This window comes from Delphinus delphis, chromosome 10, assembly GCF_949987515.2.
Source record: "Delphinus delphis chromosome 10, mDelDel1.2, whole genome shotgun sequence".
NCBI lineage: Eukaryota > Metazoa > Chordata > Mammalia > Artiodactyla > Delphinidae > Delphinus > Delphinus delphis.
The window spans coordinates 5,800,172-5,820,969 of record NC_082692.2 but is presented as its reverse complement, the minus strand read 5'-3'; the positions used below and the strand labels follow the sequence as shown (position 1 = coordinate 5,820,969).

At 43.5% G+C, this 20,798-nt stretch overlaps 2 protein-coding genes across 4 annotated transcripts in view; one reads left to right on the top strand and one right to left on the bottom strand.

Annotated features, from left to right (window-relative positions):
- Positions 1-20,798, bottom strand: part of SNRNP48 (small nuclear ribonucleoprotein U11/U12 subunit 48) — a 578,580-nt gene that overhangs the window by 90,181 nt on the left and 467,601 nt on the right. The gene's annotated exons all lie outside the window — the stretch shown is intronic.
- The window catches only part of EEF1E1 (eukaryotic translation elongation factor 1 epsilon 1), a 28,892-nt gene continuing 25,842 nt past the window's right edge, over positions 17,749-20,798 (top strand). For all 3 annotated transcript variants that reach the window (XR_009521002.1, XM_060023668.1, XM_060023666.1), the window contains exon 1: positions 17,749-17,852. Coding sequence is in view for 2 of the 3 variants with exons in the window: in XM_060023668.1 (XP_059879651.1) it covers positions 17,766-17,852 (87 nt within the window). In the remaining variant the exon portion in view is untranslated. The remainder of the gene's footprint in view (positions 17,853-20,798) is intronic.

Here is a 20,798-nt window from a genome sequence, read left to right as displayed (position 1 = left end):
TCTCTCTCTCTCTCTCTCTTTCTCTCCCTGCCATGTGAGGAGATGACAAGTAGGCAGCATTTTCCAAGCCAGGAAAAGGACCCTCCTTACCAGAAAGTAACCAAACCTGCAGCATTTAGACTTCCCAGCCTCCAGAACTGCGAAAAATAAATGTCTGTTGTTTAAGCCACCCCCCTATGGTATTTCGTTATAGCAGCCTGAGCTAACTAATACAGCCTTCAAGTTTACCTTTAATTTACTTGAGTTATCACCACGTGATATAGCACCATATTTCATAGAATCTAAAACGTTATCTATTGGCGACATGCACCTGTATTTTGTGTGTATCACTAAGGGGAAAACTACTTCCAATTCCACTGGGACACAATGCTTCCTTATCACATACAAAATAATTTTTTGCTCATTAACAGAGCTTTTTTAGACAGAATTAGGCATAGATTTCATCATGGATCCTCTTTGCCCAAACATTTTTAATAAGTGAAATAAATCAGTTAAGATTTTCCTAAAACTGGGACTTCCCTGCTGGCACAGTGGTTAAGAATCTGCTTGCCAATGCAGGGGACATGGGTTCGAGCCCTGGTCCGGGAAGATCCCACATGCCGCAGAGCAACTAAGCCCATGCACCACAACTGCTGAGCCTGCACTCTAGAGCCCGCGAGCCACAACTACTGAAGCCCACGTGCCACAACTACTGAAGCCTGTGCTCCGCAACAAGAGAAGCCACCACTGTGAGAAGCCTGCGCACCGCAATGAAGAGTAGCCCCCGCTCACCGCAGCAAGAGAAACCCTGCGTGCAGCAATGAAGACCCAACACAGCCAAAACAAAAGAGAAAAAAAAGAAGAGTTACAGTGAACTGATTTTTCTTCCTTTTATTTATCTGTACTTTCTAAAATTTTAACATGACATTATTATGTCATTAATTTTATAATAAAAGTATAATATCTGCACATTTGCTTTCTTTTTATGTAGTCGAAGGCTAAAGCTATCCATACGGCAGAGGAAAAGCCAAATAATTCAATTATTTTTGCATTAACCCTATTTTCAATAATTTAACTTTTAAAGTGTCTTGGTATAAGGTTTCTTAAAAATGCTATCTACAGCCTGAGGATCCATGGAAGGAGACCACATTAAGGTACTTTGGGATCCACCATAATCTCTCTCTGCAGCCGAGGCCTGGGCCCTGGCTCTGTGGGCTTGTGCAGACTTTGTTCTCCCAGGCTCTGTGGTCTTCAGGGAGGCTCCCTGGACATCCCCAAATTCTCTATCATCTCATGGTTCTGAAGAGGGGAACTACAGGCCATCAGTGAGTCTATCCCATGCTATTCAAAAATGCATAAGGAAGTTAAGGAAATTGAGGGATATATTTCAGTCAAATAAATCAGCATCCCAGACTGCTCAACTTCAATCTAGACCAGGGAGGGGGTGGAAGGGGTGTTATGGGCTGAATCATGTCCCCCTCCAAATCACATGTCAAGGTCCTAACCCCCAGAGCCTCCAAATGTGACTGCATTTGGAGGTAGGATCTTTAAAGGTGATTAAATTAAAATGAGGCCTTTAGGGTGGGTCCTAATCCAATCTGACTAGTGTCCTTATAAGAAAAGGAATTTAGACATAAAGGCATACACCAGGGATGCACACGTGCACAGAGGGATGGCCGTGTGAGGACACAGGGAGAAGACAACTGTCTACAAGCTGAGGAGGAGAGAAGTCTCAGAAGGAAGCAATCCTGCCGACACCTTCCGACACCTTGATCTTGAACTTCCAGCCTCCAGAACTGTGAGAAAATAAATTTCTGTTGCTTAAGGAACCCAGTCTGATATTCTGTTATGGCAGCCGGAGCAGACCAATGCAGGGGGTACACAGTAAGTGACCCCATGTCAGCAGGACTCTTCTTTTAACACTTTATTTTTTGTTTGTTTTTAGCAACTTTATGCACTTTTATGACTCCAAACAAACTGCTTTGTATGTACATATACGGTTTTTAATTGAAGTACAGTTGATTTGCAATGTTTCTTGTTAATACAACCTTAAGCTCAGGAAGTTTCATCTGTGGCCTCTGAGAGCCTGTGCATGACAGCAAGTGGTGGCGTAAGTGCCTTCTACCTACGGATGGTTCCAAGGTTCTTTTCTAGCTCTTACTCTTAACCTTCCCCCCCCATACCACACCTCCAGGATTTGCTAAAACTTTGTGACCAAGAGACTGATTTGAAATCTCAAGTCCAGCTGGGACTCTGCGATGGCCCGAACAGATCAAGAGTAGGCACAGAAAAGGATACAGGGAATAGGAGGTCTAGAAAATAGCCCACCCAATTAATCCCATTTATAGATACTGTAGTTCTAAGTTAGTTGTACCTAAGAAAATGAAAGTGAAAGCTTATAGCACTGGAAAAAGAAACTGACAGATTATTAGCCTGACACTCACCATTTGCGAAACAGAGATAATAGATTCATTATCTCGAGTCCCGCCCCGCCCCCATCCTTAACAGTGTGGGTTTGATTGCCCTCTTGCCTACAGGTAATACTCCATCAAAATTAAATCTGTCAGCTAGTTCTCAATTTTATAAACTACACAGGCAGGGGAAGAGAGGAGGCTGGGCGGAGGCTGGCGCTGGGTCTGAGGGAGGTTGTCTTTCCCCAGGCTACCAGGACGCTAATCCAAAGTCCCTCTGAACCAAGGGTTTGGAAATACGCTTACATTCACGGTCCCATAGTGACATCAGCTGGTCAGTTCCCAAACAACAGCCTAGCCAGGGAGGAACAGGCCCAAAAACAGTCATCTACAGCCAAGAATCACTGGGTAAATGTATTTTTTAAGCAGCTGCACAATAGCTAGATTTTCAAAGTGTCTTTTACAATGATTCTTCCAAATATGTAATATCGATAGCTGATGGTAAGTACAAATTTAGAAGTAAGCTTTCAGAAATGGAGTTTAAAACCTTCCAGTGGCAACAAGTACGATAATCAACCCCAATAAAGTATATGCATTTTGTAGATCATGAATGGATTTTAATTTTGAAATATAAGGTCGAAACCAAACACAGTTTGAGATGGATTCTCAGACAATATTAAGACGTAAAGTGACTTTTTTTGGAGAGTTACAGCTATGCCAATTAGCCCGGGCCCAGCATGAAGTACAAGATTAACAATTCAGGAGAGTGGGCATAAGAAAGTACAGTCAAGTCTATGTCAGTTAGACCTCTTTTGTTGGGTCACCAGAAGGAGGGCTTTGGGTAGGGATTTCAGCATGGTGCTCATAATTCCGTAACCCTGTGGTTTGCACTTTCTTTTAACAATACAGGAGATTCTGCGGTTGAAGCCAAACAAGAATGCAGGTACAGAAGATTGAGAAGGGGGTGAAGAAGGCTCTGAGCATCATGCCTCTACTTCACAGTGGGGAGCAGAGCAGAGATGAAGACGTATCCTTGGGATCCACAGAGCACAGTTTGAAAGCAACTGTCTATAACCTAATGGTCTTCTGAAGAGGAGAAATCGGAGGACCAAATATTAAACGAGATAATCTAGACGCTCGGGAAATGATTTCTTTCTTAATTCAAGGTAAACTCATTTTAAAGCTAAAGGAAATATTAATATATTGGTAAAGAAAGAATAAGAAGGTTGATTAAAACTGAAGAAGCCTTAAAAATTTAGATATTAGAATTAGATATTGGCTGTTGGAATGTATGATCACAAAAACACAACCAATTACTCAATATTTCAAGTTGATTTGCTCACGTAGAGAAGCTCTTATGTGTAACTACTGCCCACAATAACAAAGATTTCTTACTCATTATCCGTATCAGCTGTAGGTCAGCAGTTGTTCTATGTGCCTTGTTCATTCAGATTCAGGCTGAAGAAATGCCCCATGTCTGGGGCACAGTAATCCTGTGGCAAAGAAAAGAGCTAAGACCAAACCATTCAATGGCTCTTGAAGCTTCCGCTCACATTTCATTGACCAAAATAAGTCAAACGTCCACCCCTGACATCAGTGGGGTAGAGAAGTATAATCCTCATGTAGGGAGGCACTGCAAGCCACATGGCTACAGACAGGGCTGAATAATGCTCTTATAGAGAGGGCAGAAAACAACCAGGGACAATAATACAATCGACCAGTCCACTAAACTCCCAGTGACTAGCACAATGTCTTGTACAAAGTAGATGCTCAATAAATGGTTAAAATAGTTTGTGAAATGACAATGTTGGCCATGAATTCACATTAAATGTAGATCACTCCATCTGTTCTGCTGCAGAGTTTTTCTTCCTTGGAGTGTTAACACAGTGATTTCCACTTTGCTACCGTAAATATCCTACTAACAATGAATCTCACCAACATCATGTTGAGCCAAAAAAGCCCAGATGCCAAAAAATACTAACAGGCGAATGGATAAAGAAATTGTGGTGCATCCGTCCAGAGAACGACTACCAGCACTAAAAAGGAATGACCTAGTGATACACACAACAGCATGGGCGAGTCTCAAAATAATTACGGGGAATGAAAGACAAAAAAAAGAGTACACTCTGTATGATTCCATTTATAGAAAATTCTAGGAAATGCAAAGTAATCCATGGTGACAGAAAGTGGTGGCCTAGGGGGAGGAGAGGTAGGGCTGGGGGAGAGGGTAGATAAGGGAACTTTGAAGGCGATGAACATGTTAATTATCTTGATTGTGGTGATGGTTTCATGGGTGTATTCATCTGTCAAAACCCATCAAATTGTACACTCCAAATATATGCAATCTACTGTATGTCAATTATGCCTCAATAAAGCATACAAAGTACTTTTTAAGGCGTGCTTACCGGGCTTCCCTGGTGGTGCGGTGGTTAAGAATCCGCCTGCCAATGCAGGGGGCACGGGTTCGAACCCTGGTCCCGGAAGATCCCACATGCCGCAGAGCAACTAAGTTTGTGTGCCACAACTACTGAGCCTGCGCTCTAGAGTCTGTGAGCCACAACTACTGAGCCCGCGTGCTGCTACTACTGAAGCCCATGCACCCTAAGGCCCGTGCTCCGCAACAAGAGAAGCCACCGCAATGAGAAGCCTGCACTGCAACGAAGAGTAACCCCCACTCGCCACAACTAGAGAGAGCCCGCGCACAGCAACGAAGACCCAATGTAGCCCAAAATAAGTAAATAAAATAAATAAATTTATTTTTTTAAAAAAAGCGTGCTTACCTCATGATTTATATGAAGTTCAACAACAGGCAAAACCAATCTCTGGTGGTTACTCTTAGGCTAGGCGCTGACTGGAAAGATTACAAAGGATTCAGGTGATGTTACCTTGAGCTGGATGCAAGTCAGTTACACAGGTGTGTTCTATTGGTGAAATTTCACTGAGATGTATGTTTATGCCGGATGAGCTTTTCTGTAGGCAAGTGATATTGCAATAAAAAGTTTTTAAATATGTCACTATTTTTAAAATACATACTGATCATCTTAACAGTATTAAAGAAAGCCATCCTCATAGACAATTTATGACAGAAAAATAATAGTTATGTGATTGCCTTATTTATCACCTCCTTTGGAAATTCGAGGGCTGTGAGTGGATTTTTGTCCTGCAAGTCTCCATGACTGAGGACAGACCACAGAGACTAGAGACTCGTAGACTGTAGACCCTGGGAGGGAGCAGTCACAGGGACAATGGGGGCAAGTGTCAACACAGTCACCACGAGACCAGTGTCTGTCCACAAAAATGTGCCAATGCTGACGCTTCTGCTCTCTTTTGTGTCCCTAATTCTAATTACTCTTACCTTTATTGTCATCTTAGGCAGGGATGCAGGGAGATGCCACGTATACACACAAGGGGTTCACATGTACCCAAGAGCAAGCCAGCTATGCCAAAGCCCCACCGATGGGATAACACGATTGCAGACAGCTGAGCGAAGATAAGAAATGAAAATTCCTAAACATTTTTATGAACCCATCTTTTTCACTATTTAATATATTTTTTAAAAAAAGAAAACCTTATTCCCATTGACCGATTACTTTAATGAATAAATATAATGTGCTGTCAATGGTTGGACGGTTGAAGTGGATTATATTTCCCTTGCTGGCAAGCATGGTCTTAAATAAAAACGAACAGAACAGGAAAACAGAAAGAGCCTGGGCTTTTGGAGGCATGGTAGGGTGGCTATGTACTTCCATCAGCTGCTTGCAGACAGACTTCTTCTTATATGAGAGACTGAAATCCTGAAGAGAAATGGGCTGGTTGCAAGATGATAAATAGTCACTACTTTGCTGCCTTAGTTTTAGGGGATACTTGAGAGAGGGTGAGTCTATGTTGAACCAGAGAGAGAATGCCCTCCCTCCAAAGGGAGCAGCAGCTACTCAACTCCAGATATGTGTCCCCAAGCAGGAAAGGATGTTGAGTGTTGCCAGATTTTCCTGTTCTTAAAGGAAAGCCAGAAATCTGGATTTCTATGTAAAATTTCTTGATTTTAAATGTCGGCAACTAATTCAAGTTTTTGAAGCTGTGTAGTTCAACATCGTGCTGGATAAACAAACACATCTATAGACTGAGGAAGATTCACTGGCTGCAAATTTGTGGCCCTGTCGTTTCAACTACACAGCTTACACTAGGATGAAAGTTTGGCCTTAGGAAATGGATAATTGTATTTGCTTTATCAACGACTCATCGAAAAAAAATGGAGAATAAAGACGTGTAGTGGCCAACCTGGTGAGCATTGAACTTGGAGCCCTGGTATCTCCCTTGAACTACTCCCTGGAATTAGCGATGCAAAGCCAAAATGTACTGTCTTCCTGGAGCCCTTCCCCCTGGAATGGTGTTCTAGACTGAATAACTCAGACTCGGGGAAATATGCTGGTCAGAAGAGAAGGACCAATCTCAGTGACTATAGGATGGAGTTTTCTGGAAGGTCGACGGACAGACACATCATGGAAGTTTAAAAAAGAGGGGCACCTTTGCGAAATTGTATAAATGTGCGGATGGAAGAAATGAGATGAAGATCTGGGAATATCCATGAGGGTACCCTGAGCATCCTTCTGGGATAGGGACCAGTTCTTGAACTAAATGAAACAGTCAAATTTGGAACATAATTTGAGGCTTCTTTCTCTTGTAATTCCCTGTAGTTGCCTTGACCCTTTAGGAGATGTATAAGAAAACAAAGGAAGCGGGCAGAAATGAATGTGGAGCCTCTCAGTGCCAGGAGGCGGCCGCTGTCTTCAGGGGGCGTGCAGTGTCCCCTCCCGGCTCCCTGGACTGGAGTGACGTTGTCCATGGGAGCTCCTATCTGTGCACAGCAGTCACCTGCAAAGTCCCCAGCAGCTGGTCAGCCAAAATGCCACTGCCCAGGTAAAAAAATAAATCTTTACCCCTCCACAGGCACAAGGAGAGCAAGGGACACTTATCAAGGCATCATAACCAGCAGAGAAATGAATAATAGGTCCACTCCAAAGCTGGCAGAGGAGATGAAGAGGGTCAGTGGCCAAGAGGACAGCTCAGGAGGGGCACACATCAAAATCTTCTCTTTCAATTTATACGGAGAGACTGGCCCTTCAAGACAGGGAGGCTTAGCGTTACCTATAAAATGGAATCGTGGGACCTCGGGCATTATCCAGTCCATCAGTTTCTACATCCATTTTTCACAGTAGCACTTCTCTTCAAAAGAAATTGTATAATTGTTGAAGCTGGGTGACTATGAATAGGGATTTATTATATTATTCTCTCTGCCTGTGTGTATGTTTGAAATTTTCCTTATGAACTCCTTTTAAAGAAAGAGTGCATTGAAATTTAAAATACGAAACAAATTGAATGCATGCAGTTTAAACACCACCAAATTATTCTGTCAATATTCTGCGTACTTGCTAAGAACCATTTCCTAGGAATTGTTGGCAGATGATCCGTCATTGCTTAAATACCTACGATGACAAGGAGCACACTCACTTGGGACAGAGTTGGATGGCTCTGCTTGTGAGAAATCATGTTGAAATTGATCCAAAATTGGACCCCTTATAACTTCAAATGAGAATCGGACAATTCCTCCACTAACAAAGTATATTTATCCTTTTTGTTTTATTCAGTGTGGTTTCAAATAATCCCCCCCAAACTGACACAGTTCGGTATTCAGTATCACAGTCTTATATGCTACAAAGTCTGCTAGAGAGCTGCTAAGGGCTATGTTTTTCCATCCTCTGGGTTCAAAAAGATGTGAGCAAAATACTTAAGTAAAATTAAGATACCTACAGGCAAAACCTGACAAAGTGTTTCACACTGTGTTGCATAATAGATTGAGATTCTTTTTTTTAATATCATGGCACTCCATATCTTCACCTACCTGTCAGCTCCACATCATTTGTTATTAATTTAACACCAGAGAGCCTGGAAAGAGCTTCAAGCTAGTGAGAGCACACAAATCAGGAGCAAAGACAGCAAACCTCCTTGGAGGTTCTTGTTCACAAACTAACGGAGTTTAAAAAATGCCCCTCAATTTGGAGGATGCTTGATATGAAATCAAACGAAGTAGAAACGTGAGTTTCAGTTGCCTAATTTAAACCAAAAACTGAGAATAATACATGGGCAGCCAGGTCATCTATGGAATTCCAAGCAGCACTGGAGGAGAAATTCTTCTCTTTCTGATTTTCTTTAGCATGTCAATTGCATGGACCTATTCCCAGCATCCTCTGATTCTAAGACAGGGACATCCATGGGCATCTCAACAGGACGAGTCGGAGGAAAACATGTGTCTGGTTTGCGGACTGATTTTTACAGCAGTGCTTCCTCACTAAGAACCTCATCTGGCTTTCCACTGAAGCTTTGTATAAAACATGCTCATCCTATATTAATCAAAGTCCAGTCTCAGGTGAGTAATCTTCATTCCGATACATGTCCAAATGCCATCACAAAAGAGTTAAAGCAAAATGACACTTGAGTGTCAAGTGCATGAAGAAGACGTTCCTCTACTAAATTTCCTAATCAAATCCCATCTCCTTAGGCCGGTGTGCATACATACCCATATCTGTCAAAAGCCAAGGAAAAAATCCAAAGAATGACACTGACTGTAATGTGACAGCAACTAACTAGATGCTCATCAAACTTGTTTCCTCTTCTTCCAGTAGCAACCAGGATGCTTGCAGGAAACAGAATCCAACTCTGATGATTCAAGAGACTTTAAATGAAAGGACTATTTACAGAGGCATGGAAAGGATTGAGAAAACGCAAAAGGGTTGCTGAGGCACGCAGGAACTAGCGAGAAGAGAAAAGTATGACAGCCCCGAGCTTACCAAGGACTCTCAGATAACACAGGCTGTCTTCTGATTATCCCACAAATACGAGATGGACTCCCTCTCAATTAACAGGTTGGCTGTCTCAACGGATGCCACGTCTTCAGGCACCGAGAGAACTTGAAAGAAAGTCTGTTACCCACACACAAGGGACTCTGGGGAGAGAAGAATAGGTTCAAGCCCATCTGCAATGGCAAGAGCAAAGAGTGGAGCCTGAGTCTGGTCTTCATCGTGCCTGGGGGCTAGAAGAGGGTTCCCATGGCCAGGCTGGGATTGCGAGTTTCAAACTTCCTTTTAGTTTTAAGAGCTCAGGAGGTGTATGGGGTTTTCTTTGGTAAAGTACCAGATTTCGGGGGTGGAGAGCGGCAGTGGTGGAAGCCTAAATGCTATCAATTGTCTAACATCAAAAACAGAGAACAGACTCGTGGTTGCCAAGGGGGTGGGGGAGGGCTGGACTGGGAGTTTGGGGGTGATGCAAACTATTACATATAGAACAGATAAACAACAAGGTCCTACTGTAGAGCACAGGGAACTATATTCCATATCCTGGGATAAACCGTAATGGAAAAGAATATAAAAAGGAATTATATATGTGTATAACTGAGTCCCTTTGCTGTACAGCAGAAATTAACACAACATTTTAAATCAACTATACTTCAATTTAAAAAAATTTTTTTATACATCAAAAACAGGGTTAGATTCTATTGCACAGCCAAATAAAGGAAGGGAACAAAGTATAAAAACTCCAAACTCAGGAATTCCCTGGCTGGCCATTGGTTAGAACTCTGCGCTTCCACTGCCGGGGGCACAGGTTCTATCTTTGGTCTGGTCGGGGAGCTAAGATCCCACAAGACATGCAGCAATGACTGATAAATCCTCCAATAACGAGGACGATGAGGAGGCGGATGCAATGAGATGATAAATGGCCACTTTCTGAGCCCAAAGCTGGTGGTTCAGGAAATCGGTGAACGAGGGATTGGGAGACTGGGGCGAGGAAGTGATTCTTCCTTTAGTAAATTTTTCCTTCTAGTAGTTTTCTGAGTCATTTTCATTCGCACAGACCTACCCAGCAGGCGTGGATTCTCTGCTTTGGGGATTTTCACATTTGCTTTAAGGCAGAATGCTACCACGTCCTCGCAGTGTGCATGTTGGTCTCGGTGACCCACTGACCAGCATCATGTTCATTTTCTCATTCAGCCAATGAAGTGGTCAAGGGCCCACTCTGTTCGGTCTCTCGTGCCAAGTGCTGATGACTCAGTAATAAACGGGACGCCGTCCACATCCTCAGCAAAAGCTTGCAATGGGCACAGAGGGAGAAGAAGGCTGTTTCAATACAGTGGAGCACTTCTTATGCGAGGAGCATTCCCAAGGCTGCTGGGAGAGCTCAGGCTCAGCCCCAAGAGAGGACCTGGGGCGGGGCGGGGGTGTCTGGGGAAGGAGCATAAGAGATACTATAGTGAGTTCAGTGCAGACACGTTGAGTTTGAGGCGCCTCAGAGACTTTGGAGAAAAGCCTTTTTTTTTTTTTTTTGCGGTACACGGGCCTCTCACTGTTGCGGCCTCTCCCGTTGTGGAGCACAGGCTCCGGACGCGCAGGCCCAGCGGCCATGGCTCACGGGCCCAGCCGCCCCGCGCCATGTGGGATCCTCCCAGACTGGGGCACGAACCCGCGTCCCCTGCATCGGCAGGCGGACTCTCAACCACTGCACCACCAGGGAAGCCCAAGACTTTTTTTTTAAAGTGAAGTATAGTTGATTTACAATGTTCTGTTAGTTTCTGGTGTACAGCAAAGTGATTCAGTTATACATATATATACATTCTTTTACATATTCTTTTCCATTATAGCTTATTATAAGATTATTTAATATAGTTCCCTGTGCTGTACAGTAGGACCTTGTTGTTTATCTGTTTTATGTGTAGTAGTGTGTATCTGTTAAGCCCAAACTCCTAACTTATCCCTCTCCTTGCCCCATCCCCTTGGTAACCATAAGTTTGTTTTCTATGTCTGTGAGTCTATTTCTGTTTTGTAAATAAGTTCATTTGTATCATTTTTTTAGATTCCACATATAGGTGATATCATCTGATATTTATTTGTCTTTCTCTGTCCAACTTACTTCACTTAATATGACAATTTTTTTTTTTTTTTTGGCCATTCCAGGAGGCTTAGTTCCCCAACCAGGGATTGAAACCGGGCCCTAGCAGTGGAAATGCTGAGTCCTAACCACTGGACTGCCAGGGAGCTCCCCTAGTAGGATAATCTTGAGATCCATCTTTGTTGCTGCAAACGGCATTACTTAATTCTTTTTTATGGCTGAGTAATATTCCATTGTATATATGCACCACATCTTCTTTACCCATTCCTCTGTCGATGGACATTTACGTTGCTCCCATGTCCTGGTTATTGTAAATAGTGCTGCTGTAAACATTGGGGTGAATGTAACTTTTCAAATTAGAGTTTTCTCTGGATATATGCCCAGGAGTGGAATTGCTAGATCATATGGTAACTCTATTTTTAGGTTTTTAAGGAACCTCCATACTCTTCTCCATGGTGGCTGCACCAATTTACATTCCCACTAGCAGGGTAGGAGGCTTCCCTTGGAGCAAAGACTTCTTAACGCAGCTGACAAGACTCCTTCTGGGCTTCCCTGGTGGTGCAGTGGTTAAGAATCTGCCTGCCAATGCAGGCGACGCGGGTTCGAGCCCTGGTCCGGGAAGATCCAACATGCCACAGAGCAACTGAGCCTGTGCGCCACAACTACTGAGCCTGTGCTCTAGAGCCCGCGCACCTAGAGCCAGTGCTCCGCAACAAGAGAAGCCACTGCAATGGGAAGCCCGCACACCGCAACTAGAGAAAGCCCTCACAAAGCAATGAAGACCCAATGCAGCCAAAAATAAAAATAAATTAATTAAAAAAAAAAAAAGAGACTCCTTCTGATCCAGCACCTACTTGCTTGCCCAGCTTCCCTCTCCCCTACTGACCCGGGACAGTTCCTGCAAGAATCGCGTTCTCCTCAATTTACAGCCTCTGCATGTGCAATCCCCACCCCACCCCCACCCCCAGAACTTCCATTCCATCTCACCCCTCACCTGAAAAACACCTTTTCCTCCCTCTGGTCTCAGCTCAGACACCTTGACCCCCCAGGGAACCTTCCCTGACCTTCCCCAGTTCTCTGTGCTCCTGCCCTTCTCTCTGCTTCCTGCTCTTTGCCTCTCACATGATTCTAATGGTCTGTTTTCAAGCTTCCTCCCTCCAGACACCCTACACCTGAGGGATCGTTTGTCCATGTGACCCTACTGCTTAATTCAGTGCCTGGTGCATAATAATGACTTAAAGAACCCTTGGGATAAATGCAGGACAAACGTAGATATGAGAGGTACCTGCAACAAAGAAATCAAAGCACGCATTGCACATGTATCACCTTATTTAGCACGCGGTTGATGGCAATGAAACCTGGGTTTAAAATCCCAACATCTTCTTCTAAAATAAAGTTCCCCTAGAACTGAACATTTTCAGATAGGCGCTGCTGAGAGCAATCTGATACAATCACGGTTTCTGGCATATGCGGCTCATTTTAACAGATGCCGATATGACATACAGAAAGCTGTCAGGCCTGCTCCAGAAAAGAAAATCAGCTGGTTTGTGTTCCACTTGACAAATTAATTTCCTTTGACATTTAATTTGTATCCCCAGGTACTGTGGATTTAAAACTTGACTAGGACAACAGCAGATTAGAGAAGTGTTCCATTTGACAAAATCAAATCATCAAGTTATTTTTATTATGAGCAAGGAGGTCTTCGCATGGATATTTCCAAGTCAAATATGCAGATCATCTAAAAATACGCATATTGACTATTGTAAGTAAAATACAACATTTCTCCTCATTCTTATGCCTAATATTGAGTGAAGGAAATACAGCATGCGTCAGCTCACCATAAAAACAGGGAAAGGAGGACTTCCCTGGTGGCGCAGTGGTTGAGAGTCCGCCTGCCGATGCAGGGGACACGGGTTCGTGCCCCGGTCCGGGAAGATCCCACATGCTGCGGAGCGGCTGGGTCCGTGAGCCATGGCCACTGGGTCTGCGTGTCCGGAGCCTGTGCACCACAACAGGAGAGGCCACAACAGTGAGAGGCCCGCGTACCGCAAAAAAAATAAAAATAAAAAATAAAGTACCAATTGTGGGCTTCCCTGGTGGCGCAGTGGTTGAGAGTCTGCCTGCCAATGCAGGGGATAACGGGTTCGAGCCCTGGTCTGGGAAGATCCCACATGCCGCGGAGCAACTGGGCCCGTGAGCCACAACTACTGAGCCTGCGCGTCTGGAGCCTGTGCTCCGCAACAAGAGAGGCTACGACAGTGAGAGGACTGCGCACCGCGATGAAGAGTGGCCCCCGCTTGCCACAACTAGAGAAAGCCCTCGCACAGAAACGAAGACCCAACACAGCCAAAAATAAATAAATAAATACATAAATTTATTTTAAAAAATAAAAAACAAATAAAGTACCATTTGTATTGTTTTGGATGTGCTCGTGTAAACGACATAATGTGAATTTTGCTTTGTTAGCCAATTCGAAAACCCTTTTCTTTTTATAGGTCAGTTAAACCCATATATATTTATTAATATAATCGATATACTTGGCCTCAGCTCTGTCATATTGATTTTATGTTATATAAATTATATACACTTATGAAGATTACAGTAATCCACTTACGTGGTCTGTTGTTTCTTTTTTTGCTTGAGTGTTCTCTTCCCCTTGGCGTTTAGGAAAGTTAGTATTTTTGTTCTAAGGTTAGCTTTATATAATAACTCTAATCCCCTCTTCTTTGGGATGCTGCCTATCAGTTACCATTTATGAACAATATTAGAGTTCGCTAGTAATCTTTTATTTCACCTTCTCCCCTGTTCTTCCAGCATCTACATGGAAACAACAGCTTTTTTTCTTCTAATTAATACCAGTAAGGCAATCACAAGTTGTTTTCATTTCCATGTGCTCTTTACACAACATTGTAAATCAACTGTACTTCAAAAAAAAAAGAAGAAAACGTGAGTAATGCTCGGAAAGACACCGTGCATGGAGATGCCCTCTTTGAGGGAATAGCTGGTAGCCAAGGCAACCAACTTCCAAAGGCAACAGTGAGAGAGACGCAGTTTCCCAATGATTTTAAGGTCATGTTCCTGATGCGGAAGTGGCATTGGTGCTGGTAGCAGCAGTGGCTGCAGAAAAATCTAATTTCTTATGTATGTAGCAATACTTTGTAGCCATGACATCAGCGGTAGAACTTTCCTCATCAGGCCACTTCTCCAGCTTGGTTTTGGAGAAACCTAGCTTTGAGATTGTTCCTGTAGGCTTCCTAACATTATTGTGAGCTTCCTAATATCCTTTAAATTAATCAGAGTAGATACTGTCCTTTGCATCCAAAAGCCCTGACTGATAACTGGAGGCCACACATCTCCCATCGTTGTGAAGGACTGAATGAAATAACTTATGCTTAAAGCACCTAACACACAATAGTGCTCAGCAAGCACTAGTTTCCTTCTGGATTCCCTATAGAGGAGAATAATGTACACAGAGGCAGCCAAGCTAGATCTTGTCCAAGTTTCTGAAATAGATTTGCATTCATGAAAGATATATTCAGTTACCTTTGTCTGGACACTGAATGTCAAAGCCTCACATGTTTCTTGGAATCTTTTTAGCCTGTAAAATCAGAGAGCAAAGGTAATAAGCTTTACATGCAGGACTGGCTATATAAGTCATTGGGCCCAGTGCAAAAAGACAAGGCAGGGCCCCTTTTTAAAAGCTATTAAGAGTTTCAAGATGGAGACTGCAGAGTGTTATACCAAGCACAGGGTCCTTCTAAGCATGCCCTTGAAAGCAACCCTGTCTACGTGTACTTCTCATCCTCTTTCTCATACGTTGGTATTAAGACTAGAGGGTATGACAGGAACATCTAGACCCCCCCTCCCTATGGCCACCCCCAAAGTCTGTTCAAACAAGCAAGCATTTTATCTATACACCACAGGTGGCCACAATAAAAGGCCCTTCCAGCCAACAGTACAAAACTGCATTAGTAACACCGTTACATTATAAATTTACAATGACAAAATTACATTAGTGGTACAAAAATACCTATTCACTTTCAGGCAAAAGTCTCGAAGTATTGAAAAAACTTGGATGTCAACACCAAAAGGAACCAGAGAGGATATCTAATCCAAGCCCATTGTTTTATACTTGGGGAAACTGAGTCCCAAGGGGGTTAACTGCCTTCCCAGAATGACACAACTTGTCCATGCTAATCAGAAACCAGAATGCCTGACTCCTGAAATCTGGTTTAAATTTGCCCCTTTTTATGTGACACCACCTGCTTTCCTTTTCAGCTCAGAAGCACTGCAGTGGTCAACCAATTTTATTCCCCAGTCATGCACATCCACAACAAAAGGAGGAATACCAGGGAAGAAAAGGAAATTCAAGGTTAAAAACCTTCAAGGCCCGCCCCCTGCACACCAACTGTCTCGACAGGCCATGCTCTGACATTAATTCTTCTCTGAAGAATGGAGTAATCCTCTCCCCTTCTCCACTCCACTCTGGGAGACCTTGAAGCCTGATCTACGGTAGCAAGACCCATGCACTAGAGAAACTCTTGCATACGTACACAGGAGCCTGATCAAGCATCTTACGGCAGCAGTGACGTAAGGGCAAGAAATAGGAAACAACCTAAATATCCATCAAGAGGATGACGGATGGTGAAACCATTACAGCTCTTGTCTGAAGTGCTGAGTAGCAGCTAAAAAGAATGAGGTGTGTAAGTGGCATGAAAGAAGTCTCCAACACATTATTGAGTAAAAGGAAATTGCCAAACGATACATAGGGTATGAAAAAAAATCAAGGAGACACCTAAGGTACCATATACATGTGTGTACATGCCCAGTAAAAGGTCTTGAAAAATCCACTCCAAACTCACTGCAGGGGTTGCCAGTAGGATACAGAATGGGATCGTGGAGAGTCTCATGGTCATAATTTCAAGCCTCAACTTGAAAATGCCAAGTTCAATCCTGCCTCTAGGCTTTCACACTGGCTGTTCCTTCTGCCTTGGGACACTCTTCCCTGGGGTTTTTGCATGGCTGGCGAGTTCTCTGTTAGGTTCCTGCTCAGTTTTCCCCTCCTCAGAGGTGTCACTGATGCCCTGTCTAAAGCAACCATCCCCAGGCTGTGGGTGAGGGATGGAGAGAGACTTTTCATTGTATACTGTTTTGTGCCCTTGAATTTCAAACCAAGTGAACTTCTCACCCATTCAAGAAATAAATAACAATGTAAAAACCTTCAGGACTTGAAGGGAAGAAATAAACTTATAACTACTTTAAAACAAACAACTTTCTTTTAAATTACAAAATCTATCTATAATATTTCAAATCGAAGTGCACAAATTAAAAAGTGATATTCCACCCATATATCCAATCTTACTCTCCCAGAGTTATCACTTTTACCATTGGGTGCATGTCTTTTCTGATACTTTATATTGGAATTCAAATCAAATCTCAGAAATATAATGCCTATTGGAATTAGATAACTGTACAGATGTTTTTAAATATTTTATTGCAAGCAAAACGTGTAAATAGATGAGTGAATTCTCTCAGAGGACTGGCCTTTTTGGAAGGAGTGAAATAGTTATTCAACTCTCTGTATAAGGAAAATAAACAGATAATTAATGCACAATAATCCACTTATACTGGAATATCCTTTGTCTTTTGTTTATGTCGACTTGGCCAAATTTTCTTTTCTTTACATTTATGTCTGCTGCCGTAATTAACTCTTTAAGTATTTTAGGGTAGGGAAGGTGTCACACAGTGACAGCATTCCCCACTAAACTATATCTCTGACTTAGTGATGAACTACCTTGTGTTTCCTTTCCATTTCTCTCAGACTAATACACACGTTGTTTTTTCATTCTTCAATGTGGAAATCATTTTTCATAAAACTTCTGGAAATATTCTAAGTTCAACATATACTACCCATTTTATACTTTGAAGATGTTAGAATATCTTAGGGAGAAAGCGTTTTGTGCATTGTTTATTTATATACCAAAAGCTACATAAATTGTATCACTATCACACATAAATTAAACATAAGTATTTATAAAACACATACATATATCTACATAAATTGTATCGCTATTATATCTTTTGGTATTGCAAATAAAGATCATTAAAACTAGTAATGGCTGAATGGGCTATACAAATTACTTGACACTATCTAACATACCCAGTGTTCTTTGATAATCTTTAAATTCAGAATTCTACTGCTAGCCCTGAGCTGGAGCGCTGAGGTCTGCTAGTTCCTTTTCCACCTGTCACACCACCCGCGACCCGCCTTCGGCCCCGCCCCTCACTTAGCCCCGCCTCTGCGCACAGGCGCACCTTCCACGCCCCCTCCGTTCAGCCAGTAGCCGCTGACGTTTGTGAGAGTAGAACGTCCCTCTCAGCCAATGCAGGAGACCCTTGCTGACCTGGTCCCGCCCCTGCCGAGAGCTCGGCCGGAAGATGGCGGCGGCCGCTGAGTTGACGCTGCTGGAGAAGTGTCTGGGGCTGAGTAAAGGGAACAAGTACAGCGCTCAGGGCGAGCGCCAGGTGAGAAGCTGAGGCAGCGCGGAGGGGGAGAGGTGGGCGGGAGCGCGGCCTGCTGAGCCGGGGTGGGACCGGGCCGGCGGGCGGAGGCGGCGGAGCGAGGATGCCACGCGTCTCCTCCCCACAACGTGTCTGCGCCGCCGGCTCTCCAACTGCGGCCCTGGCTCCCGGAGGGAGGAGGGGGCACCTGCTCCTCTCGGGCTTGGCCTGAACTTTTCCTCCTGCGAAGTTGTCATCATCATCCCATTCTGGGAAAGCGAGGGGGTCCTCAGAGAGCCCTCGGGTAGACCGAGCTGGAGGCCCCGCGTGTGCGTTCAGTGACAGCATTTGCTGTAACAGTACTTTTCATTCAGAATTACGCAGCGACTGCGGAGAGCAAACGGCGTGCCGAGTACACCGTGTTAGGCCGGGGGATACGGAGGTGGTCGAGGCGGACACGGCCCTCCCCTCAGGAAGCTTGATTTTTAGCTAGGTGGACAAGCATTGCAGCTGTGTAAGTTACAGTACTGAAAAGTGCTGCATTGCAGCGTAGACGTATGAGAGATCACGTAGTGAGTCCTGGCGCAATCTGGGAGATTCGGTTTTTCTGAGGCCTTGTGAGGTCAAGTTCAGTGTGCAGCGTGCAGAGATCGAGGAGGGAAGTTCCGCGGTTGGAGATTGCCTGGTGGGGTGTAGGGACTCGGATTTCTGAGGGCTTTGAAGGACGTTTGTGTTTTATTAGGTGGGTGGTTGCGGTGGAGGAATCAATGTATCAGAGGAAACTGTAGGAAGACAACTTTGGGTTATGTACGTTTTTTGCCCCTTTGAGATTTTTTTCTAGATGATACTTGGTTTTTGTTGGGACTTTTTCTGTTCCTCATTTGGTCCATCTTAAAATCTTGTCTCCAGAGCAGTCGTATTGTAGTTTTTACACGTCAGTTAGATTGAAGTCTGGAAAGGATAACATGACTTGCCTGAGACCAGCCCACTGATGGGTGCAGAGTAGGCACTGGAGCCAGAGTGGCCGAGTGGCCAGCTTGTACTTTTGCCTCTGTACTCCTGCTGATTCCTCCCCTTCTGCCCCTACTCCCTGGTTTGGTTTCTATTTTTAGGGGACGTTGCCAAACACGAGTCTTGCCTTCAGAGAGCTTATGATCCAGTATGAGAAGTAGTCATCGACAGTTCATGTTAATCAGAACAGCAGAGCTGCTAAATGGAGGAGAGCGTTGTTGAGGAGTGTGGAAGAGAAAGTTAATTCTGACTCTAAAAATGAGTTTGTAAACTATGTGAAAAGCTGGTGTTTGAAGTGTGTAAGACCAGTAAATTACGAAAGATGGGGTAATTGGGGGTAACAAGTAGAGCAATAGGGTGGATGATGCAATGCAAAGTAAACCCAGAGTTGTAGTTTGAGGCCCAATTGTGAGGGCTGTGGAGTTCAGAGTGTGGTTTCTTATTTTATTTTAATTAAACCTTTGTTCTCCTTTTTCTTTCTTTTTTTTAAAGCAGAGGACAGCTATTGAAGGTTTTCGTTGATGTGTTTGGGGAAAGGGATGAGGATATATGGTAAGATTTATTCATTTTGGGGGGAAGACAACTGACAGCAATAGCCAGCAATAAGGCATCGCTGCAATATTATCGATAATAAAAATTTGAAAACAATCCAGGAATCCAGCTCTAGGAGAGTGGTTATTAAATTATGTACATCAGCACATGGGAACATTATTCATGTAGCCATTGAAAGTGATCACTTTGAAGACCATGGAACCGTAAGGTGAATGTGAAGCGGTGTGTGTCCCGTGACTGCAGCTGCATGAGGTTTGTCTGCTTAGGCTGCGTAAAGGAAGGAGAATGAACTTTCCAGCCAAATGTACTTTACTGAAACCCTGACTCTGCCGTTACAAACCTGGTGACCTTGGTTCTTTATCTGTAAACTAAGGAGGAAATTACTTACCTGTCTTAACAGATACAATGATTAGATGAGAAAGTAACCGGAAATTTTTTGAATTCCTGTGATGGGATTGTGGATAATTTGTTTTTCAAAATAGTTTTCTAGAATTGTCATTTTACCCCCACAGTCAGCAGTTGTGAGTTCCTTTTCTTTCCTCTTTCTTTCTCTCTTTTCTCCCTTTCTCCCTCTCCCTCTCTTTTTTTTCTCCCTCCCTTCCTTCCTTTCTTTCCTCCCTCCTTCCCTCCTTCCCTCCTTCCCCTCCTCCCCCCACCCCCTCTCTCTCTCCCCCTTCCTTCCTTCCTTCCACCCTTCCTCCCTCCCTCCCTTCCTCCCTCCCTCCCTTCCTCCCTCCCTCCCTCCCTCCCTTCCCCTACCTAAAAGCACACGCATCTCAGTGAGTTACCTGCCATAAAATGCACACAAACACAGTCAAGGAATGGAACACTGGCAGCATCCCCAGTGAGTTGCTATTGTTTTCTTCTAATGCGTTTTTTTAAAGGAGGTTATTGGTGATCTTAGAAGTAATGGTTTCATTTGAGGGTGAAGGCAAAAGTCAAAGTTCAAGGAGCTAAGTAATGAATGGAAAGTAGCTGGTGAGGAAGTGGAAAGCTGAGACTACCTCTGGTTGCTTCCTTTACCGTTTAGGAGGTAACCTTTGAATCTGTATCCATAAAATGTTAATGTCCCCGTATACTTCACATGGTCTTATTGACCTAGATGTAAGTGTGAAAGGGCCCTCAACAGTGAAAATCGCTATCCGAGTTCAGTATGCTATTTGAACTGAACAGATGGCTGAAGAGAGCAGCCGTCTTCCAGGGGAAATATTCTCTTTTGGTTTCCTGAGGTCCTTTAGATTGTATACTTGTTTATAATTGATCAGTCTCCCCATTGGTGATACTTTCCATTTTCTTTTAAATTTCTCAAAATGCTTCGCTTAGTTGCGCATCAAGAACATTTAAATTAATTAGCAATTTCTTATAATCTGAGCCTTCGGATTGCTGTTACAGTAGGGGAAACTTAGA